Genomic DNA, 25,867 nt, shown 5'->3' on the forward strand with positions numbered 1-25,867 from the left:
TTAACTCAACTGAGTACTATCTTTAACAACTAGTTGCCTCATACAACTGACGTTATCCTCCTCAATATTTTCGCTCTTTCAGTATTGGTGGGATCCTGCCTCATGCTCTTAAAGTATTAAAGTGGGAATGTCATTATTGCTTAAGAAAATTTTCAATATTGATGAAAAGTCTTTTCAATGGGAGCAAAGCTTTCATCACAGCTCTTTCGTATCATTGCATTATTGTCAAAAGGATCGATTGAGGCTATGACAATGAGGAACACTATCTTCCTCGAAGCAATATGTGTATCACAGAGGGTGAATATCGATTCATCCTTTGCCAACGACGATTGCCTATTCACTCTGCAATAGCTATGACCATCCATGAAGCATAAGGACAGACATTAATCTATGTTGGCACCCGTTTGTAAGAACATGTGTTTACTCATGGTCCATTATATGCTGCTCATTCACGAGCAACTGACCCAATTAATTTGCGTATTTTTGGCGATATGTCAAAATTATCTACTACAAATGTCCCTACTACAACAACCATCGTTTACCATGAAGTGCTCTTGCACTACTGCAGCAATTACGATCTCAAATCCAAGCACACACAGACAACGATGTTACTGCTACTACTATATCTTAGACCTCACCTTTTCTCCCCACTCTTTCTTTTTTCTTTTGCACAGTGCCATTAGTAAAACATAGTCAGCTATCTTTAACTTCTGCGTTTAGTGTAGTAGCAGTGAGCGAAGCGAACGAGTTTTGGGTTCAAGTAGGCATAGCATTAAGTAGGCTCGCGAAGCGAGCTTTAGTCAGGGTTTAGAAGGGGGTATGGGGGGAAACCCCAGGAAAAATCCAATCCATTGAATGACCCGTAGTGCAGCGAAGGGGCTCATTCAGCCGAGCGAAGTGAGGCAGGTGGATGTTGATTACTGATTGAAGAGAAGCTGCCATTATGGTATCATTATTCTTAATGCGTCATGAAAAGTATAAAAGCAACACATATATTTTTGAGCAAAATAACTCAATTATTTACTCACATACAGCTTGAACCATTCTACTCTATATCAATACCTTTTTATATCACATCCAACGCAATGACCTACCCAAACTACTCAGTTGGCTCGAGCTCTGACGACGCCTGTGGTGCTCTTTCTGATTGCGTAAGATTAACCTAGGATACTCTATTGTACGCGATATCACCTGCAACCAGCTGATGATAGTACCATTTTATAGAGAGAGTCCAGCTATAATTCGTCCTTATCTAATGCAAGTCGTTCGTTATCAAGTTTTGTTCCTCCTTCCCTAGCTCGTGATCAATCCAACGTCTCTATAGCGTCCTTCGGTCTGCATGTAAAGGACACTGATGAAGAGTGCTTCCATGATTCTGCTTCTATGATCAACCACCAAGAAATCACACAGCTTGCCAGCAACGACGCGAACATTGACACCAGTGGTAAAGAAAAGCTGACAGTAAGCAGCTGGTTTCTCACTCATAAATACGACAAGCATGTCTCTATTAACAGTCAACTGAAAATCAAGTGCCAGCGGCCTGGTTGCAACAAGGTGTACGACGCAAAGCAAGGTAGTATGTCTGGGCTTATGAAGTACCTGAAGAATGTCCATGGAATCACGCAAACAACTGGTCACACGTTCAGGGGAACAAGCGCCAAGCCGGCCCAATGGACCAGTATGTCGAATTTAAGCGAAAGCGTACGTTTGAAAAGGGCGCCTTCCAACGACAATTCGTCAAATTCTTGGTTAAGAATAAGCTCCCATTTACTTTGGTCGAAAGCGAAGAATTGTAGGAGCTACTCTACATGGCGTAATCAGTACCTACGCAAGAATTCGTCAAGCTTTTGAATGCTGACAGTATGTTGAGAAAGGTAAACTTCGTTTCGTGTTTTGCTAAATAAGGATTCAGACATAATACATGTACTTAACTTTCACTGAAATAGCTGGACGAAGAATACGTCAAAGCCAAAGAAGAAACTGCTGCCTTGCTCAAGAGCATTCCAAAAAGTTCTTGCGCCGTCGACAACTGGACCAGCCCATTCTGGCAAAAATTTCCTGGGTGTGACCATACACTGGATGTACAGATCCACGTGGACTCTGTAAGAAGTTCGCCTAGGGTTCTAGCCTTTGGAAGGTTCACATACTGGAGAGAACCTTACTGACGCCTTCCTATAAGTCTTGGATAAGTTCGATCTTTGTTCCAGACTTTCCACAATGGGAATTAAACTATAACAATTAAATATAAGAGATAATTATTAATTATGCTTATATTATTATTTATAGTTAATTCCTTATAGTATAAGAATATAAAAATATTATAATAGTTTAAAAAAATCAAGAATTTTAATTCTTAGATTTTTTTAATTCTTAAGAATTTATAAAGTTTTGTAAAAACTTTTTTGATTCGTGAGCGGTGCAACGGTAGTGTACATTTCCCTCCTCTAGCTGAGGAACACCTGGACGAAGGCTAGCTTGACTGTAAAATCCTTAACTAAAATCAATTTACTGTTTACAGTAAAATTAATTGTTATGGATTGAGCCTCAATCACAAGTGACAACACATCGAATATAAATAAGATGATGACCATCATCGAACGACGCGCGAAAGAGAAAGATTGGTATGTTACTGAGGTTATGCTGCTTTGCTAAGATACTTATTAAAAACTATGTGCTCACCAACAACTTATAAAACCAAGGCCATTCCGCAAAGACATCCATCATATCCCTTGCGTTGGATATGTCCTTAACTTAGCAGTTCAGGATATTCTGCAAGTAGGTCTTTCAGCACAGGCACCAGAAGAAGAAATTGTTGATGACGACGAAGAACAAGTGCCAACTAACTCCAATGTGTTGGTCAAACTATGAAGCGGCGTTACTAAGATAAGGTAGTGATCAGTTAAATATGCATTGAACTATTTTTCAAGTGATTGATTAGTTTTGAACTATTACCTGAGATCGTCACCGCAACGCTTACAAAAGTTCGCGCATACCTTAAATAATGAAGGCTGTCCCAAACTCAGGCTCATTCCTAATATCCATACTCATTGGAGTTCGACGTTTGAAATGATCATGCGAGCTATCGCGGTTGAGGCTGGCTACAACGCAATGTGCACTGAGGCGCTGGTACATTATAGGTTGACTGCACAAGAATGGGAGCGCCTAAAGCAAATCCGTGCACTTAAACCGTTCGAATAAGTGACCAAGAGGTTGTCTGCCAGTAAGTCTCATGCCACCATCAACCTCACGATCCTTTGCTACAACCATCTGATGGACAGGCTTGAGGACTATAAGACCAGCCCGTCCACACCTATCGACCTGTGCGAAGCAGCGGAAGTCGTCTCATTAAGCTACGAAAGTACTACGGCAAGACTGACATGTCTAACGTTTATGCGTGCGTGACTGCGATAGATCCTAGCCTAAAGTTTGTTTGGTGGGCTAAAAGCAGCTGGGAAAGAGAATAGCAGGAGTATAGCAAGCAAATTGTCTGGGATACCTGGTCGACGTTCAAGGATCGCGCAGATGTCGATATCGAGGTGAGCGAGCAGCTGTAGGAGATATATGCGCTGTACCGGATTGACTGAATTAGAGGAATGCATTAGCGAACAACCGATGATGCCAATGGTGGAAGCGGGAAAGCACACAGAGCTTATCTTCTGGGAGTCCCAGTCACAGAAATGGCCAAGCTTAAGCAACATGGCTGTGCAGTACTTGGCGGTGCCAGCAACATCGACTCCTTCTGAGTGTTCTTTCTTGGTAGCTCGACATTTGCTACCGTACACCTGCAATCGTTTCTCAGAGGAAACCATAAAAAAGTTGATGCTTTTGAACTCTTGGTACCCTTAAAATTTCTTAGCTTTCTCTCTTTTCTACTTTGTTCTTGCCAACTCCGTCCCTTTTCTTTTGTCTTTACACTTCCATTTCCACCCATTTCGAACCTTTCTTTTTTTTATATACATGTGAGTTATAAAATATATCGATTACTTTAGAAGAAATAAATAAATCTACAGTCAAAAAAACAACTTTACTCGTTTCTCTATTCACGATTATTCTTGCACAGGCATTCAATTGCAATGACACTACGAATCTATACTCGGTTCCTTGGTTCCAAGCAAAGAGAACCGAGTTGGTTCCGGTTCGGTTCTTCCATGGAACCGGCCCAGCCAGAACCGACCCGACCTGACTTTTGGATCGGTTCTCTGGTTCCCATGAGGATCCTTACATGGGGCCATTCGAATCTTCCATTACAACTAAAGTATAAATAGATGGGCCGTTTTCTAGCATAGTAGCCATTATAGCATTATTATACCTTCACTACTTCTTCTACTACCATGTTTCCAGTAGGTCAATTCCACCAACAAAGCTTTTCTCCCATCAATAATAATGAAATCTAGTCACTACACCAGCAAGTAAGACAGCTGGAACAGAAAGTTGCGGCATATGTCCAGAGCCATAATACAAGCAGTGCTAGAAGTGATACCAGAAACAATAGCAGTAGTAGTATGATGGTACGTATTTATAGAAGCTTTACAAATCGACAGTTATCTCATATGGCTATTATAAACATTTCATCACTTATGATACATAGGGCCTTCTGCAAGAAGCCTATTCCTCTGTATCCAAGCACCAAGGTCTCGCCTAGGGCTATAGCCTACACATAAACGATGAGCCAAACCCTACAATCATGAGTCAAGTTCTTAGGACAGTGACGGAGAGTCGTGATTACTAGCTTTTCAACTGGAGCACCCAGGCTATGAAGAGGGCACTCAAGGTTTCTTTTTACAACAAGAAAAATTGGGAAACACAGCTGGACCACATAAAAGAAGCTCGCCGACAAAAAAGCAAGAAACGAGCTGAGCATGCAAGTGTAAGTTTATTTTCAATTTCTCTTTACAGCGTGGATTCGCAGTAACCTATGATATGTATTCGGCTGACAGTTGGCGAACAAGCATAAGAAAGCGCACAACGCAAATAAGACCCATCTGCTACTGTCATTGTATCAAGACCCCGGAGCCATCTTTGTTGCAGCATGTATGTCCAATATTCAGGATAGTGAAGTGATCTCTCGACCAGCGACCAGCTTGGAGATCTGATAGCGTAAGGACTAGCATGAGATCACTTGTACTCTATTCATCTTGATATATGCAGCATAGTCTAACACCAGCTTTATAGGCAACACGCTTTCTACATGAGATAGACAGAATCCGCGAACCTGGCCACACATCCTCCCATGAACGACCTACAATAGAACTTAACGATCGAACATTAGATGAAAAGGCTCGTCATAGCCTTGCGCTCTAGACATATAAGAATTGAATAAAGCAGTTTTTTTATATGAAAGATGTATTTCTTTGAAAGCTTCTTCTGTGTGTATCTTTTTTTTATGACTCTTCTGGGTGTATCTTCTTGCCCCTCTTTTAATTATTTAGTATTCCGCTCTACTCAATTCAATTTCGTCACCTTTTTCTCTTCTACACACTTTTTTTTTTAAGTTTGCTGTGCATTCTAACTTGTACTTTGAGCTTTTTTACTTGAACGGCCTCATCAGATTGTCACATCTTCGTGCTGAATGTGTCTTCCGTGAAATCCTTCATACTAACACCGTTGCCTGAGCACTGCCCCTTGAGCAACTTCACTTTATTTCACTTCTGCCATTGAGATTGAGTTCACTTCACCAGCTATTCCTTCAACCTCTTTCATGTTACTAACCAGCTCGCTATAACCTCATCTATCTCATCCCTCCTTAGGTACAGTGGTCCATGAAAACGATACAAGATGATGTACTATAGGGTAAGTTTAAGGATGGGGGCTATAACAGCATAGAGCAATATAGTATAGCACTGCGCAGGAGTGGGTAAACAACACAGTAGATAAGTGGTTATTTTCGAAAATATCTGGTTGTGGGAAAGCATACAGCCTGCACCCTTAGGATTTTGAGTGGAAAGCAGTTGGAAATGGCACTGTATCATTTGAGTAGAAGGAAAAGGGGGTGGAGTGCTCTGTAAGCTACTGCAAGGATATGCTGGAAAAATTTGGTAGGAGCAGCACTAAACTAGTGGTAATGAGAAAGAAAATGGAAAAGAGGCTGACTTCCTGTAAGTGTCTGTAAGAGCATGCTGCAATTGTTCATCATACATATTTTATTTGTGTCAGTGAAGCTCCATGGTATCAATATTAAAAAACGGGGCTCTGGTATAATTATCAGAGACAGAATGTAGCAGAAGAGGGAAAATAAAAAGACAATTGCGAGCTTGATGCCATTGTGCGATGAATTTGGTTGTAGATGTTAGAATCAGATGGCGCTCGGTATGTAATAAAGATACAGGAGCAATTTTATAATAAGGAGAAGGGACTAGTGGTACTTGGGGGGGGGTTTATATTTCAATGTGAGCATACATGTGATTTAAGAGTAAAAAATGGTACCTGCTACTGAAAGAGGAATTATTTTTGTAGGCATGTACGTAGCACTTGCATAAAAAAAGCGGTCATCAAATGGTTTAGGTGCACGTGTTGTACTTTCAGATAAGCAAAGAGTGGTGGCACACGTTTTATGCAAGTACGGCACTTTGTATTTAAATATACATGGCCAAGATAATATGATGCAACTACAGCACTTCATATCAAAAAGTACATGGCCAATATTAATATGAAGATGTGTGCTCGATGTGTTGTTTGTTGGTTTTGCGAGTAAGAGAAGTATATAAGAAGGATGGTGGTGAGAAAGAAAAAAAGGGCATTTATACTTTCCGCCTTACATCTTATTAAGCTTTTCAATTGATCTCACCATCACGACCATCACAACAACAATGGAAGAACCTGCCGTGCTTTGTTTTTGCCAGCTATGTTCCGGTTGTAATCCAGATCAAGGTTTCGGACACGTTACTATGCGAATGTATAATGAGCACCGTCAGGCCACTATCCGTATCGCCGCTATTGCTACTGCACACAGAGCTGATGGTATGGTTCAATAAAATGTAGTACCTTCATGGTGTGATGAATTGTGTGGGCATTTGGCGTGAAGAGACTAATATGCATTAATCTTGCTAACCGGATCCTGCTGTTAATGGAGTAAGTAACGACGTCGAGATGGATATCGATTTGTACGATCCTATGGTAGAAGAAAATATATTGCAATCTCCAATATTCCCAGGTAAATTTGCTATAATACTGTTCATTGTTATTTCATGATACTCATCGCTGTTTTGCTTGTCCAGACGATCTACTAAGCGAGCATTTTGACAATGACGATTCTGACATCGCAACTGACATAATAAGCTCTGACAGAATAAACGAAGCTGTCGACATAGAATTTGGCGGTGTGGCTGACAACGACGAAGGTTTGCGCTAAAACAGCTGTTTCTAAAGTATCAGTCATAATGAGAGTTGTTGCTAATATTAATGGCCTTGTGATAGATCAACCAACAAATGTACCCCGTCCAAATGCCTTAGGCTAACTTCCTCCAACCTTACTGTTTGCTTTCGTATTCCTGGTGTACTTCCAGCTATTCCATATTTTTGAGCGCATAGGCATCGTCCTCATCAGTTCTGTTACCACGTTGATCACCACCATGTCTTCTTCCGACGTGTTGCCCTTTCATTTCCCAGAGACCATGCATGACCTTCGACGATGGATCGACTGTGACAGCCTTATCAAGGGCCTCTGTATGTATAGTGCCTGTTCCTCGTGCCATGCCATACATCTGCATCTAAGGGGACCACAGACGTGTCAGAAACCAAGTCAGCGAATAGACAGTACACTTTGTGGCAACCAACTATTGAAGCCAGGTTTACATGAACGCAACCGGCCTCCCATCAAGGAATACGCCTACAGCCCACTGCAACAAAGCTTACAACGACTTTTTAAGCGCCCTGATCTTGAGGCTAAGATTGCGCAATGAAGAAGTTGTATACGTCGACCTGGTTTGCCTGGCAAAGTTTACGATGGCATGTGCTGGCGCTCTCTCTGTAATCCCAACAACAACCCAATACGTCGAGATCGGACGTTCCCTTTATGGATCGCATATTCAAGCTCTGTTTCTGCAGCTTAACGGTGTTGTTGCTTGGACGGGCTAAGTGCAGTGCTATTTCATCCATCGTCTAGGCGTCAACAACATCCCCTAATACGTACGTTGGTATCAGACAGCACCGTCGATTCAACGATTCGAGGTTGAAGGTCTCGAGGAGTGGCAAAACAGTTTCGTAGCTGACGATCGACTCTATATACTGTCGGTCCACCGAATCTTGTCACAGGTCGCCATTGTTGCATATTGGTCCCAACAAAACGCAGAAACGTCAAAGATTGTTGTGATTCCATTGGCACGTAGAGTAGCTGTGTAAGAAAAAATAAGAAATGTACGAAAATAAGAAAAGAAGATGGGGAGCTAAAGTCTGCAGAATGGTGATAAAAAGGAGAAGGAAAAGGTGAAATTTATTTGGCCCAGTTGGGCAACGTATTCATCGTTTTGCTGCTGACGACAACCAATTCGTCGACAGCTCGTCGGCATGGCACCAAATCACTCTAGCTTTTCTCTTCTTCGACAACGCAATAAGCCTATCCAGCTCACCTAAGTGCTCGACGACCTTTGGGTGGATTGGAGGGTAAGAAGCATAAAAAGTAGGACTGAGTCGACGTTATATATTATATATATCCCAGTGTGCATGTTTGATTAGATTGTAATAAGCACGGATGGCAGGTATATAAAGTAGACTCTATGGTTGTTCCTCTTTTTCCCTCTTTCTTTCTGTTTCTCTTCTGCAGTCAAGAATTATATGGTCTCTTCTAAAGTAAGTATTTCTTTTTCTTTTTCCCCTCCTAACTGCTGCTTTTTGATCACTTTTCCATCTTCATCACGTAACTGTTTCTTTCTTTCCTTTATGCTTTGGTCAAGAGTAGTGGTATGTTACAAGTCCTGAAGGTGAAAAAGTAGGCTTCTACTTTCTAATTCAATTTGTTTTCTCTTTTTCTTTATTTCCTCTTCAACCTACTCATGTCCACTTGTTCCTTTTCTCTGCTAGCCTTTATACCGCATATTATAGTGTGCTGCAATATAGGTTAGCAGTACTACTAGAGAGTGTTGGACTGTGTAAATACTTTATAGGATTATTGTCATACTTACTTTTCATTGCTCTTGCAGGCCCCTTTACCACCGTGCTTAGCTTGCAGGTATACTTCGTACCCTTTTACCATTCCACATCTGCTTCAAATCTACATCTTTCATTCTGGCCCAGGCCATTTACATCCACCAGCTTCCTCCTCTTATTGGATCCGTCCCTGCTGCTACTAGTCCCCTCCATACCATAGCATTAGCCTTAGATTTATTATTAGCTACTATTATTGCTATTGTCATTATCAAAGATACATATAACATAAATAAAATCCTTTATTGCCATAGTGAAATTTATTTTTGCTATTCATTGCTGCTATTCTAAAACCAAAAACCAAATCGCTTTCTATTTGTTGCTTTCACCATCATCCTTTTTTTTCGTTACTATAAATCGATGCACATTGTCACTGGTCAAATAGATATAGGGAGTACCTAGACCGTTCTACAATGTAATGTATAGTACTATCGTCCATATATAAAGAATTGGGGCATGGGGGGTGTTACGTTGCTTCTACTTGCATTACACGAATAAACTAGTGTATTCCCCGGAATCACACTTTTAGATGTCGAATAACCCACTGGGTTATTTACTGCATTATTTTTGAAAATAGTATAGCTAATAACCCACTTTTCAGCTGTGTTATTTGCCTACTCCTACACAGTATAGGACGTATTCTAAATGATCATACTTTTTCTCTTTTTTTCTATTAAAAATCTCTATGTACATCACTGTAGCAAGAATCCCTTAGTACTGCTGCTTTTTGAATACCATCAGCATGTGTAGTTTATTGAATAGTTTCTATATGGCTTTTCTTTTGTATTTTTTTCCCCTACTATTTTTTGTATACTATTTTTCCATCCTTTTTTTTACTACCTATGCTGATGCGTCACCATCAGTGCCGTGTGGTCTAATAAAGCACTATCATTGGCTATATGCACGTATGAGCAATATATATATATATGCATGAGCAATTGTGAGCAAATGAAAAGGCGTGTATGAGTGGTATTTGAGCGAATGGAATCGGATAAAGGGAATGGAAGTTTGTTTCACCCAACAAATCATTAGTAAGCCTTAATACACAGGAAGCTACGAACTTGCCAATAACACTGTACTGCTTAAACATCTCCCCAGCTAGTAAGAAGCTACAAATGACATACAGGAGACGTGCATAACCTGTAAACAAAACGGTCATTCAGTGTACTCTGAAAGTACTCTGAAAGGAATCATGAAAGCACTCTGAAATCGCTTACTAACTCCAGTGGATAAAGCAGAAACCCGTGTGGATCTTACCGCGCGCAACGCTCGACAGATATCTCGCTTGAGTAGCTCAGTTGGGAGAGCGTTAGACTGAAGATCTAAAGGTCATGTGTTCAATCCACATCTCGAGCAGTTTCATAATGTATTTTAAATACAGTGTTGAATCCTTTTGGTGTGTCGTCGTTTTGTAAAATGATATCAGAGAATACACACCTAGGCAAGAACTTTTCAGAATTGGACTTTTTGTTGACTTGCCTATTTACGTGCTTGAGACTGATGGCGTCATCAAGTGTTTTTAGATGGTATTTGGCTACTTCCTTTGTGACATCGACATTGGCATAATTCGAGAAAAAAAATGCAGCCTTAAGAATTCCGCCATGTCCGGTTGTACTCTATTTAGCACTGTTTTCAAACACGCACCAAACTTCGCCATAGGCATAGTGCCTTGATGCAAAGTTAACAGTTTATCCATTGCTGCTTCGCCTGTACCCATGCCTCTGCCATGATAGTGTATGAATGCCTGCTTGATCATTGCGAAACTGGTTTTCTTTATCTCAACTAATGCCTCCCACCAAAACGCTGCGTCATCCACCATTGACAAGCGTCCCGATATTACTCTGACATGCTTGCCTATCATCAACGACCCTCGTACCATTTTTGTCCGTGTCGAACATTGCTGACACGACTTTCCACCATTTTATTTTTTGACACTCTATGCTCCAGCTCAAGCTGCAACAACTCGCCACAGTACAACAATCAGCTATTTTCGACCCCGATCAACCATATCTCGACCGACTCATCATCACCAGTGATTTCAACTACAGCTACCAACGCATCTACTGAATGGAACTATATGCTGCAACAAAAATTTGTCAATTGCATCAACCCAGACCCTGTGGCTACACCTCTTCTAACCTTTCATCGGGGTACTCACACTATGTCTACCATCAATTACATCTTTGCTTCACTACTTTTCCAGAATGCAGTGAAGGCTAGTGAAGTGTCTTATTCAGCTCCAACCTGGACCGATCATGCACAACTATCCACTATATTGGATCTTGGTCCTCTAGCCAACACTGGCAAAGGATACTAGCGTGGCAATCCACTGATTCTCAACTACAAGGATTTCCGTTGCCAACTTGCTCAAAGCCTAATAAGTTTCTTTGCATCCCTCGACCCTGCCCGCAGCAACCAAGAACACTGGAAACAGCTTAAGGTGGTGATCGAAAAGCAAATGCAACACTTCAGTCGTCAACGTGTGAACAGTACCACGAAACACCTGGCCTCACTGCAAGTGAAATGCAACACATTCTTATGAAGCAACCCACCAGCCAGCATCTGGGCCTGGCGTTTACCCATCATCGAACAACATATAGCCACGGTGCAATAAGAGCTTTGTGACACTCTGGCATTGTGAGCCAACACCTACTGGCGTGAACTTGGTGAAACATCCACTGGTTACTTGAAAAAAAACGGTGGATCAGTGAGCCTAACAGCTCAACATCCCACCTCTGATCCATCCACAAACTGGCGCAGTATGTGAAACGATCACTGACATGTAAGCTGCCACATACTCCTTCTACAACGACCTAATATACCAGATGATGTCGACGAAACAGCCATTCAATGTCTACTCGATCACATTCTGACAGAGGCACACATTTCTGACACTCACACAGAAACGATGACTATGCCATTCACCCTGGAAGCCCTCCAGCTAGGCGTGCTCCACGGCGGAGTAGCCCTAGTCTAGACGGGTTGCCACATGGAATTTGGTCACTAGTGTTCAAACATCTAGCAGCTGAGCCACTCATTCTCAGTATATATGATGATGCACTGACACGAGGCATCTATCCAACGTCCTGGACTGACACTTGCATCCACTTGCTCCTGAAGAAAGGTGCTCTTAGCTCCCTCAAAAATTGGCGCCCACTCTTTATGAGTAACTGCGACTCGACGATATTTACCCACTTGTTGAATAAACGACTTGTCACTGCCGCCGACTCGGTTATCAACTGCCAACAAACTGGTTTTCTCCTAAATTGTTTCATTGCCGAAAACGGTTTGGTTGCTCAACTCATCATGGAACACGCTGCCCACACGTCATCATCAGCAGCTCTTGGTCTCCTCCTAGATCAGGAAAAAGCTTATGATCGGGTTCACCCACAGTATCTCATCAAAGCACTCGAACGATTTGAATTCCCTACTACTGTCATCCACTGCATTTAAGCTCTTTTCTTCAACACACACATCCAGATCAATGTCAACAGTCATCTGACACAACCTTTCTAGCAATGACGCGGTCTATGGCAGGGCGATTCGCTCTCCCTGATACTCTTCAATTTGGCGCTCGAACCACTTCTTCGGGCGATCTAAGAGGACAACTATATTCAGGGATACAGGTTTGATCCTATTGCACCAGGACAAGTATCAATCCCTACTTCTCCATCTATTAAAGTTCTTGCATATGCGGATAACATTCTCGTTTTCGCCCACGATACAAATGATTTCGAGTGTACACTCCATCATCTGGCACTATACCAAGAAGCATCCAATGCAAAGCTCAACAGACACAAGACGCAATCCATATCATTAGAAGGTTCACCTCAACTGGATTAGAATGCGGTTCTCGAAACCACGGGCTCATGCCAACATGAAATTGGCAATCATGTCCTCAAGTGGCAATCTCCTAACTGCCTTTACGCAAATTGACGAGTTTTATCGATTAAAGGTTTATCTCTTATAGTAATTATATTGATCTGTTAGTGACGAGGCTCTTACATGCTTTCTTCCTTATATTAGAACTTGAATTGGAAGCGCCAGGTCGACAAGGAAAGTTTTGGCGGAAACTCGTACATCCCACCATAGCAAAAGCAGCGTTTGGCAGCTATAGAACGTAAAATTTCCGAGTTTGCTTTCTACGCTATCCGCAACGAGCTAACAGTCAATAATCTGTTAAAGACTGATGACTGCCGATGTGCAATCAAGTATCATTATGATATTCCATGCTGCCATGTGCTTCCATCACAGGGTGAAATCCCCTTAAGTTTAATTCCTAGACGCTGGCACCTTTATCCTGAGAAAACGGCATCTCAAGGTAGCCATGGCTGTTATGTAAGAACTGTTATATTTGTAACGTACAGTATCTGATTTTTGCTGTTATTAGGAGAATTAAACACAACAAGCAATAGCAATAGCAACATTTTGAGGTTGACTGGTTCATTTAAAGCCCCAAGCCTGGAATCGCAAATCGAAGGAGAATTCACACACCTCAACAATCTTGTACACCGCTTTCCAGATAATCAACAACGTGCAACTCTCCTCGCGCACCTACAATCTATCAATGATGATATGTTCATCGACGTTGAGCAGCTTCAGCAGCCAAAATCAATCCCCAAAAGCACCCAAAAACCACAAAACAGCAGCAACAAGCGTGAGCTGATCACTTTAGAGCATCAAGACTCTCAAAGCCGAAAGAAAGCAAACACCGGCATTGGTCGTGATGCTGCAGCAATATGGTAAAGTTCTATGCATTAAGATGTATAGCCAATTCTTTATTTAAATCTTTACTATCTGTAGGAACGGAAAGATGGAGCCGACAATAGCAAATGAAGCAAACAACATGGCACTCACCATCCCTCCTCCTCCAAAAATTCGCTTTGTACCCAACCTCAACCTTGTTTGCAAATGGATTCCTCCACCAGCTGTAGAATTGGTGCATAATCCCATGCCAGACGGTAACTGTGGCTTTCGGGCCTTAGCTGTTGAGCTGTATAACACAGAGGAGCGGTACGTCGATGTCAAGACCAAGATGATCGATCAGTACCTCTCCAACGCCAATACGCTTTACCAATACTATAAAAAGGGTCGTTTGCTCAAAGTACTCAATCCATATTCAAGTGAATGGTTCGTCTCGCCTGAATGCAGTCAAATTGCTGCTGATACGTTCGAAACGCCAATTGTTATAGATGGCGCACAACCGCACATTTTCTTCCCTTTAACAACCAACCCAGTATACGCCAAGCGCACCCACCCAATCGTCATACGGCTTACTGGAAACCACTTCATACTCATTATGACCAAAAACAACGCAGCTATCCAGTGGCCTGAAATATTCCCTGAGGGTCGTGGACCACACAAAAGCATTTGCGATGATCTTTGGTATCCCCTTTTTGAAGATTCTTTTGAACGGTCTATACGACCGTTTCCCGATTTCACGATTCCCAATGACGAAGAAATGCATCCCATTCACGCATCTGATTCTGAGGGCGAAGACTTAACCACCTGTAGCCGAAATAATTAATCAGCTAATTGACACTTGATCCTCTTACTTTTTCGCTACCTTTCTTACTTTCCCTGCCACCTTCTCTTTTTTAATTCTTTTTGCCAACACCTTACACTTAGACTAATAGATGAATCCTGTATCAGTTTTCTTTATGCATTCTCCCAATTCTTTTCAGTCAAAAGGGTGTGAGGGGGTGTGCATGAAAGAAATGTCAGAGGGGTGTGTGTAACGGAAATTCTACCTGGGTGTGACTGGGGGTGTGTATGAGGGGGTGTGCAAATAAATCTGCCCGCATTTGAGCGGAAGAGAATTTTACCTAAGTGCCTTATCTATACTATTGTTACCCCGAGAACTACCCATAACAAATAAACCAAACATACAAAAGAACCACACACCAAGCGGCAATCAGAATACAATACGTAACTACCGCAGCAACCACAGCAACTCTACAACTCTCTTGCACCCCCAAATTATCAAAAGGAACAACTATAAATAGAACGAACCCTTTACCTTGTAAAGATTCGATGAACAGCTTGTTGAATAAGAGCATTACCGCAGCATCCGCAGCAGCAACAACTACCGCAGCATCCGCAGTAACAGCAAGTTACCGTAGCATGGCGTTGCGCAGCAACCGCAGCAACCGCAGTATGAATTATCTTAGACATTATTAAATAACCAGAAAGATATAAATACCCCATCATTTTTATTTGAATAAAGACATTGAATTTCTACCTCCCACTTTTGACTTAACTTTTCAAGTGTTGTTTTCAATCACTCAAGACCTAAACACGGCTTATTTTATCTTATATATTGTTTATTGCTCATAACTGAAGCTAAATAAACTCTTATATTAAGACCAGACGTAACATTCCTGCTCTTATTTCTCATTTACTTGGACAGACGTAACATTCCTGATCCTTATTCCTCATTCATTTTGGACAGACGTAGTATCCCTAATCCTCATTTCTACTCACTGAGCTTAATCAAGACAACAGCTCCCTACTATTTACAACCTTGGACATAACCCATACACATTTTTACCTTACTTTACACTCATATCACTTCAAAACCCGTCTGTAATAAATGATATTATTACTGGTGCTCACTACAAAACATACACATAAACCGTTACGCAACTACCTGGAATACCCCAAATTCACTGTAACACATCTGGTGCTCACTAGAGGGATAACAAGCACAAAACAAGACAATTACCAAGGATAACGATCTCAAGAACATCCTACATCAAGGCATTCCCACGAAACAATCACAAGGACAAGAACTACCTGCCCGATCGGATATCTATCAAGGACAAGAAGACAAGTCAAGATGCAAAAATACATGCCAGGAGCTTTCCAAACAAACAACGTGCGAGACGAACTTACTTTGTTGGACGACAGCACACGCTCTTCCATGCCCCCTCATTGGCTGACTTACAGTAGATTCGAGCATGAGAGTTTCCGCACATTTCGTCGTGCGTTTACTTCTTACATACTCGTCACAGGCGCTCAATCGGAGACAAGACGACTAGAAATTTTGCAAGGAGTATTGCAAGGACCGGCTTTAACCTATTATCAAACTCAAGTCTTGCCTGAATTACAGGAAGAAAGAGATGAGAACAACTCCCCCGTCACAGTTATAGCAGCATTAGATTTGCTCGAAGACAACTACGTAACTGAATATGACATCCAACGATTCCGTGAACACTTCTACACCATAATGCAGAAGATCGATGAAAGCCCCAGATCTTTCTCGGAAGACTACGTGAAGCAGCTCATGAAGCAGGCATCACGGAAGCAAGCCAAGTACAATCTCGATTCAAAGCTGGATTACTACCCGAAATCAGAAAACATTGCATTAGAAGCCGCGCATTGACGCACGAATTGGTACTTCAATACGCTGAAGGATATTGGAATGCTGAAAGAGACAACGGAAGCATTCGCAGAGTAAACCAAAGACGAAGAGACGGCCAGACGCTCGCCGTAATGGGTGAACCCCACAACCAACTAGACACGGAAGAAGATCAAATCTTAGATGAAAAGATCGAACAACTAGTTGAGGCAGGATACTCCCCTGCAACAGCAGCGCGAATTGCCTTCAGATCACAACAAAGAAGCAACGTGGTTCAGCAAAACAATGCCAACTACAATGCACGAAGACCAAGCTATCCACCTCGAAGTCAAGAAAGACGATACCCTTACCAACCAGGTCGACGACAAAACTACAATGACCAGCAAAATGGGAATGAAAGACAACGCCCATATCAAGACCGCCGACCTTACTACAACAACAACCAGCGACAATATCAACAGCAACAAAGCCATAACAACGGACGTCTACAACAACAAAAGGACCACGATCAAAGGCAGTCGAACGGAAGACCCAACCAGAACGAGGAACCTGCCATGAGAACACCAAAAGAAGATCGACTGAACAGTAATAGCCGACCCAATGTATACAGCAATTTCGCACATTTGGAAGATCGATACCAAGAGGACTACTACGACGATGTTGACGATTATTGGCATTCAGAAGAAGAATACTACGACGACCAGTATTACGAAGAATCTCAAGGATACAACAAGCCAAAAAACTACTAGGGCCAGTTGCTCATGAGAGACGCGGTCAACTGAACGCCCCCACCAACTATAACAAACCCGCAAGGAACCGAAAAACAACCAAAAGCAAAAGCAAATCCGACCTGCAACATCGAGAATATAACAACGCTCAAGACTTATACACTGTACAAAAGCGACCCTTGAGCTTAGAAAACACTGAAAAACGACGAAGTATGAGCCTGAGATTAGGATCAAAAGTCAATAAAATTGTACACGCAGACAAACCCGATCCAGCAAAAAAACGACAACGACGAGTACAATTCCAGGAACAAGAAATCAACAAACGACCATCATCTTCAAGAACCAATGAGCCGACGAACCAACCACAGGCTATACCAAGAGAGATGGCTACACCAATGGATACTACTAGGAATGACCAAACGATGACGGATCGACCAGTTGAACGACCGATGGAAATAGACAGATCCCCGAACAAAGGAAAGGAACCTATACGGAAGAACAACATCGACGAAGCAAGAAAACCAAAGCCACAACGCGCGCCTAGAACGAAACCAATTATCGACTACGATATTGTAGAAGATGTATCCAACATAACAGCCCAAATAAAGATCGGAGAACTTATCAAGGCTTGTCCTAAATTTAGACGAGACCTACATAGCTTCACTGCTGTACGCAGAAGAAAAGATAAATCTCTAACATATTGGAACTGAAGCCAAATCTAGACTCAACTGCAGCATACGCAAATTTTCATCTGAAAGGACATCCAGTTGAAACACTTATTGATACAGGAGCAGCCAAAACCTGCATATCAAGAATGCTTGCGGACACATTAAGTCTAAAGATTGATGGACCGTCAAACACAGTGTTTACTTTGGGAAACGCGAAGTTTCAAGCCTCCCAAGGAGTAATTCGAGACTTCAAAATCCAAGTTGGCAATTTCCTTGAAGTGCCTATTACAGTCGAAGTATTAGGTAATTGCCCAGTGTCACTCATTATTGGAACAAACTTCTTGGATCTTGTAAAAGCAAAGATAAATTTTGAGGATGCAACCATCACCGTCAACTATAAGGGACAACAATCCTGTGCACCACTTACATACGTTCGAGAAATGCCCAGCAAGAAGACACAACGTTACCAAGAACCACGTATAACATTATACGAAGAATCCGACGAATCCGACATAGAAGAAGAATCTGAAACCGAAAGCGACGACAGCAATTACGAATACTCCAGTAGTGAAAACGACGAATCAACCTCATCAGAAGAAAGTGATGATGAAGAATCCTCGGGAGAAGAGGAGATCGAACAAACAAAACATGCAGAATTCTTTCTAAACGATGACCGCCAACGTTACAAACCAAATGTCAAGGAATGGACAGCTGCCGATGGATCACCCTGTTTTGAAGTCGAAACAGCCGAGGGATTCACAATACCACCAAAGGGAAAAGCATATTTCTATGGGAAATTACCTCGCACAATCTCTGCAGATGTAAACTTCTATCCGCAAATATCAGCGACTGCACCCATTGAAGCAACCAATTATCCTAGCATACGAGCCGGAGCCACAGACTGCACGATCACCCTGGAAAACTTTTCATTCTGCGAAGTAGATATCCCAAGTGGATTCCTACTAGGAGACTACATGGAGCAACATTATATATGAGACGATGACTCCGATACCGTTTACTCTGAAGACTTGAACAATGAAGAGATATATGGTTACGATATCAACCTGCAATATCCATATCCAACACTGCAACGACAAGGAGCCCGATACGAGGAAGAGTTATTCTTCTTGGATCACGGTGCACAATCACCTACACTACTGGAGACTAGGAACATCGAGCCGAATAACACCATAGAAGTTTGGTCGAGAGAGAACATTACTATACCCGCCGGTTTTACCACTCAAGTGCACGGTAGATTTCTCAGACCCACAACGAAACCACTATATTTTGTACCAGAACAAGGAGTCCACCCTGCAGAAACAAGACATGAATACTTCTGCCCAGACGTAGAACAAGGAGCCACAACCTTCACCATCACGATCAAAAATAATCTGCCTTCACAATTGATTATTTCACCACGAGCTTTATTGGCACCTTTCATGAAATACAAGACAATGCAGACCCCGGAATAGAAACACCAATGGTGAACCGAACCGAAACCAACAAAGATATTCCAACACCGACCCCGTTAACCGAAGAACAATTAAAGTTACCAACATACCTGACATCCCTGATGACCACGATGGCAAGCTACGAAAAGCCTTTCTCGAACTCGTACGACAATATCAAGACTGCTTTGCCTGGACAGACGACGATCTTGGATGTACCGACCTATTGGAACATAAAATCACTCTAAAGAAGGACGCGATACCAGTAGCCTCCAAACCCTACAGATTAGCACCTGTAGAAGCTGCTGCACTGAAAAAGGAACTTGATCGGTACTGCTGCCTCGGAATAATACGACCATCCAACTCACCTTGGGCCGCACCAGTCATGCTCATCAAGAAAAAGGACAACAAGTCATACAGATTCATTGCCGACATGCGAGGGTTGAATAAATCATCGATACGACCGGCGACATACGTAGACAGCTTTTGGCAGGAAATACAAGCTGTAGGACAATCCCGGATTTTTTCAAGCCTTGACTTAAAGGATGGATACTTCCAAGTAAAACTCGCCGAACAAAGCAAACCGCTAACGGCTTTCTCTACAAAATTTGGAGCATATGAGTTCAACCGACTACCACAAGGATACCACGCTGCACCATCTGTTTTCGTAACCCTAGTACGACTAGCATTCCAAAAAGAAGAAGACATACTTTGTCGATACCTGGATGACTTGAACGTGCATTCAAAAACAACTGAGGACCATCTTGAACACCTTCGCCGAGTATTTGAATGTTTACGAAATGCTGGACTAAAACTTGGAGTTAAAAAATGTTGGTTTTTCAAAACTGATATTTCATTCCTTGGACATATCATCACTGGAGAAGGAATTTGCGTAGATGAAGCACGCACCAAGAAAATTCGAGAATTACCAATACCGAAAACTGTGACACAGCTGAAGTCCTTTTTAGGCTGTATGTCATGGTACCGAAACTGGATACCGCGGTTCAGTGCGATAGCACGAGTACTATATAACCAGACCAAGCAAGATGCCAAGCCATAGGGAGAAGAGGAAACAAAAGCTTTTAATAAACTGAAAGAAACTCTTATTTCTCCACCCATCCTAGCACGACCAGATTTCCATAGACCTTTCATACTGAGAGTAGATGCATCAAAGGAAGCATTTGGCGCAGCATTAATGCAAAAGGACGACCAAGGAAAAGAGAGAGTAATATCTTACCACTCACGCGTCACCACAAAAGGAGAAAAGAACTATAGCAGTTCCCGATTAGAGATGGCATGTCTTGTCTGGAGTGCAAGACTCTTGAAACCATTCTTGTTGAATAAATTCGACGTGTATTGTGACCACAGCGCACTACGTGGAATATTAAACCAGAAAGAACCAACAGGCATAATGGCCAGGTGGATTGAGACACTGAGTGAATACGAATTCGACGTACACTACAAGAGCGCCCACCAAAACCGAAACGTTGACTTCCTCAGCAGACTACCAGGATTTGGAGAAACCACGAACAGCAAATTCGACCGTTGCCTACGATTCAAATGTGGAAATTTCGAAGACGTTGAACTGGAGAAAAAACAAGAAGAAAAGACGACGACTGACGAACCAATACAGCAAGACGAGAATACACCAAAAATAACCGAAGTCACCAACACAGGACATTCCAAACGCCGCGAACAAATCTAAAGATTCCAGACCACAACAACTGCATAACACTTGAAACACTGAACACAATCAATCAACGTACCACAAAGCCAACCGGACGCCGATCACAAACTGATTATCAACACATCACGAACAACACTGATAGCAACATACCAACGTCGATCACAACACTATTACAACATCACCCCGCACAAAGCTTATTTTGAAACATTCTCAAATTACTCGACGACATACAACTACATCTACTGTGTCACAACCAAAATCACAATGGATAACAACATATACAACGGACTCAAGTATTATCTTGAAACACTCGAATACCCACCAACTAGTAGCAAGGAACTACGGAAAACAATTCGCACTCAAAACGAACACTATATCGTTATAAATGGAAAAACTCTACCGCAAAGGATCCACGCCAAAAATGATCCTACAGAGGAGCGAGATCAAAGATGCAATCTGGATGGTACACAAACATCCTCTTGGGGGACATTTTGCATTCCAAAATACACTATTCAAGCTAAAAACAAAATACTACTGGCGAGGAATGGCGCAAGACGTAAAACAATTCATCGCACAATGCGACCGGTGTCACCAACACAAGAAACCCAACAACCAAGAAACACTATACCCGATTCCGGTTTCGAACATTCCGTTTGAGAACGTGCATATCGATATCAAACATCTACCAACAGCCCAGAGCCTACATCGCTATATCATTGTAGCTATTTGTTCTTTCAGCAAATATGTCGAAGCACGTGCCTTACAAGTGGCAAATGCAGCAGAAGTTTCTCTGTTTGTTTACGAATGTGTCATTACTATACATGGCTGCCCACGTGTTTTGTGCTCAGACAACGGCTTACCTATCCAAAACAACCTTGTAAATGCCGTCTGCAAGCAATACGGCATCGAACATCGACTCACATCACCATATCATCCACAAGCGAACGGACTAGTCGAACGATTTAATCGAACGGTCGGAGTCATGTTGAAAAGACTCAATAAAGAAGAAAAGAAGAACTGGCCAATGTACCTACCTGCACTACTATTCGCATACCGCAGCATTCGACAAGAAACGACGAAGCGATCTCCATTTTACTTGATCTACGGACGAGAACCACATACACCTTTCGACCGACACGTGCAACCACAAACAAACATTGCAGATCTCCTGGAAGAGGATGATGAGCGCGACGAAGATACGATCATACTCAACTTATTTGAGGAACATATCACAAGACTCAATACAATAAGAGAAGAAGCGATCGATACAGTCAAAAGTGCACAAGCGGCACAGAAACAGAGAATCGAAAAGAAATTACTGCAGCAAGGCAAGGAACTGAAACGCATTTTCCAAATTGGAGATACTGTTCAAGTATATCAAAATTACTTGGAAGGAAATTGGGCAGGACGCCTAGAAGATCTATGGGAAGGACCATTCTTGATTCACAAGGTCAACAAACGCGGCACCTATCGATTAAAAACGATGCAAGGAAGATTCTTACCGAACCCCTACCATGGAAACCGATTGCGCTCTTATACCCTACCTGATACCGAGTACCGAGCCCCAATACCTCAGGCATCGCTGCACCTCATTACCGACGAGGTCGATGCAGTACCACCACAAGAAGATGTATCAGAATCAGACCAAGACGAAACAACACAGACGATGCCGCAGCAAGGAAAATCGAGAAGGACTAAAAATGCAGGAAATCGGAGAAAAACAAAGAAAAAGAAGAAAAGAGATAGTAGCTATCGACCTACTAGAGGACGTTCATAGAACCATAACTCTGAAATATAAACGTGCATATGCATAAAAAAGAATTTATACATTTCAAAAAGAACATATTATAAAATAGAGAAAAAAAAACGTATATAAAGAAGAAAAATATCCTAAACAATCAACTCTATCATACCACTTGAACTACTACAATGAACAACAACAACAACAGCAATATCCAAAACACCGACAGCTTCACCATTGCCGCTCCATGGGCACAAGAGGTGATGTCAGGCAACAACATGAATGGATGGGGATCGCCACCCGCGCACATCCCTAGCCGACAAGAAGGCGGATGGCGAGAAGAACCGATGGACGTCGACGACGAATCAGCTAGCAGCCAGCAACCGACAACACCACCACCACCAAAGGACGCCACGGAAAACGCGTTTGAAAAAATAGCAAGCCTTGTTCACGAGGACCTCCGTACACATATCGAACTTACCAATTACTTCGCGGAAGCCTCCACTCTCTTGGCTATGAGAGAACATGTGAATGAACAACTATTACAATTAGCAGGTCACGCAAATAGGATCGTAGCAAGATGCCGCGTCCACCCTCAGCCCTACTTCTCTGAGGATCAAGTGAGATCCATTGTCATCAACACAATCCTACAAAACACGTTCACGTGAATACCGACAAATTTTTATTGCCGAGATTGTTGCCACCTCATGTTTGGCAATCGCCAAGAAGGGTTTGAATAGACGACTCCGGAGTAGTAACCTTGCTGTAACCCAAAAAAATGTAGTAAAAAAAAAAAAAGAAAAAAAAACATATAACACAAAAACAACACCCACAAAACATTCTTATTACCTATCATATATCTATCTATCAACTGTACCACATTCATACACACATATACATCTTATACACAAATAAATATTCAAATTGGGTACAGCATTAAAAGGGAAAACTAGTCATACACATATACAAACACACAACAACTATTCCAATAACACCAAGAGACAATTCAAGTAAAAGGATGGAGCGCCGAAACACACAGAGTGACTCTACGATCCGTAACCAAATCCACAACAATACAAGGGAGCGCCAACACATACGCAAAGCGACTCTACGATCCATACACAAATTATTAATGCAATCGAACGGATAGAGTACCGAAACACACAGAGCGACTTTACGATCCACACAATCAAACACAACAAACCAAAAGGATGGAGCACCAACACATACACAGCGTGACTTTACGATCCAAGGAACATCACAAAGAATTACAACAAAAATACGAACGGATGGAGCGCCGACGCACATACAGAGCGACCTTACGATCCATTATACAACAATTTAAACGATGTGGGACCATCTTTTTCCGGGCCCGAGGAGGTGTGTTACCCTGAGAACCACCCATAACAAATAAACCAAACATACAAAAGAACCACACACCAAGCAGCAATCAGAATACAATACGTAACTACCGCAGCAACCGCAGCAACTCTACAACTCTCTTGCACCCCCAAATTATCAAAAGGAACAACTATAAATAGAACGAACCCTTTACCTTGTAAAGATTCGATGAACAGCTTGTTGAATAAGAGCATTACCGCAGCATCCGCAGTAACAGCAAGTTACCGCAGCATGGCGTTGCGCAGCAACCGCAGCAACCGCAGTATGAATTATCTTAGACATTATTAAATAACCAGAAAGATATAAATACCCCATCATTTTTATTTGAATAAAGACATTGAATTTCTACCTCCCACTTTTGACTTAACTTTTCAAGTGTTGTTTTCAATCACTCAAGACCTAAACACGGCTTGTTTTATCTTACATATTGTTTATTGCTCATAACTGAAGCTAAATAAACTCTTATATTAAGACCAGACGTAACATTCCTGCTCTTATTTTTTATTTACTTGGACAGACGTAACATTCCTGATCCTTATTCCTCATTCATTTTGGACAGACGTAGTATCCCTGATCCTCATTTCTACTCGCTGAGCTTAATCAAGACAACAGCTCCCTACTATTTACAACCTTGGACATAACCTATACACATTTTTACCTTACTTTACACTCATATCACTTCAAAACCTGTCTGTAATAAACGATATTATTACTGGTGCTCACTACAAAACATACACATAAACCGTTACGCAACTACCTGGAATACCCCAAATTCACCGTAACACTATTAAAATCTTTAAAAGTTAGCTGAAAAATCCAAAAAAGGAAGGTGGCTCTACAGCGGTGCTTTAGTTTCTATAAATCCACATGTCATTTACTCCACCCCTATCTGATGAAAAGATCTATGCAAAATTGAGCAAGTACACGGTCATCCGGGATCCGAAATCCGGGATAAATAAGAAAGAGCCTCATTAAGCATCAAATATCTGTATATACTCCAAGAGAGGCAATGTATTTTATGGATGAAGCAATGACCGAATTATATCTTTGCTGTAGATCATATTTTTTTACTACCATTCACTGTCATACCATAAAGGATTAGTAGTAGTAGTAGTAGTAGTAGTAGTAGTGGCTGATTGGGTTCAGGGTGTTGATGCTGACAAACTTGCAACACCTATAACACACAAAAAAGGAAGTTGTCATCGTGCTGTTCACGCGTCCTGAATCTGTCTTTACGCGCTTTTGAGTAGTCCCTGTACTTCTTTTTTGTTTACCTACAACCATTCGTTTTCAGCTTATATACTTTAAATGAGCATTCGAATCTGTGCTTCATGCTATCAGTTTGGGCACTCGAGTAGAAGACACCGAGATTGCTTACTGAATCCGGCTCGCTTAGCTGCGCGGGAGCAGAATGAAATTCAATTCATCTTTGAGCACCATCAAAGAGTTGATCCAATTGTTGAAGAAATTCAAATGGCTAGCCCGAGCGTTGAAGATCCTGTCTCCGAGATCAATCAAGATCAAAGTGTTAATCCGAGCGATGAGATTGTAAGCAATAATTTTCGAATAGACAATGATGTGACTAAAAATTGACACATGTTTGTAACAGTCAGAGACGGTTCCTCGGTGCGCAAGCTGTGGCCAACTTGGACATTCACGTAGAGTTTCCGTAGTTGCCCACTTAATCCAAGGAATC

At 41.9% G+C, this 25,867-nt stretch overlaps 2 protein-coding genes and 1 non-coding gene across 3 annotated transcripts; all 3 read left to right on the forward strand.

The window, feature by feature from the left end:
• Positions 1 to 10,421: 10,421 nt before the first annotated feature.
• BDB00DRAFT_t58 lies at positions 10,422 to 10,494 on the forward strand. The gene has a single exon. It is a non-coding gene; the product is annotated as a tRNA-Phe (tRNA).
• A 3,587-nt stretch (positions 10,495 to 14,081) lies between these two features.
• On the forward strand, positions 14,082 to 14,514 carry BDB00DRAFT_825630 (uncharacterized protein; the record flags this gene model as incomplete). Its single annotated transcript, XM_053123679.1, has 1 exon — positions 14,082 to 14,514. A coding segment is annotated over exon 1 (274 nt), but the record flags the coding sequence as incomplete, so codon positions are not given.
• Positions 14,515 to 22,817: 8,303 nt separating this feature from the next.
• On the forward strand, positions 22,818 to 23,438 carry BDB00DRAFT_908870 (uncharacterized protein; the record flags this gene model as incomplete). Its single annotated transcript, XM_053128631.1, has 1 exon — positions 22,818 to 23,438. Exon 1 carries the CDS (start codon positions 22,959 to 22,961, stop codon positions 23,436 to 23,438), a length of 480 nt encoding a protein of 159 aa, XP_052979266.1. The 5' UTR covers positions 22,818 to 22,958.
• Positions 23,439 to 25,867: the final 2,429 nt, after the last annotated feature.

Source organism: Zychaea mexicana (genome assembly GCF_025766255.1).
Source record: "Zychaea mexicana strain RSA 1403 chromosome Unknown BDB00scaffold_41, whole genome shotgun sequence".
Taxonomy (NCBI): Eukaryota; Fungi; Mucoromycota; class Mucoromycetes; order Mucorales; family Lichtheimiaceae; genus Zychaea; species Zychaea mexicana.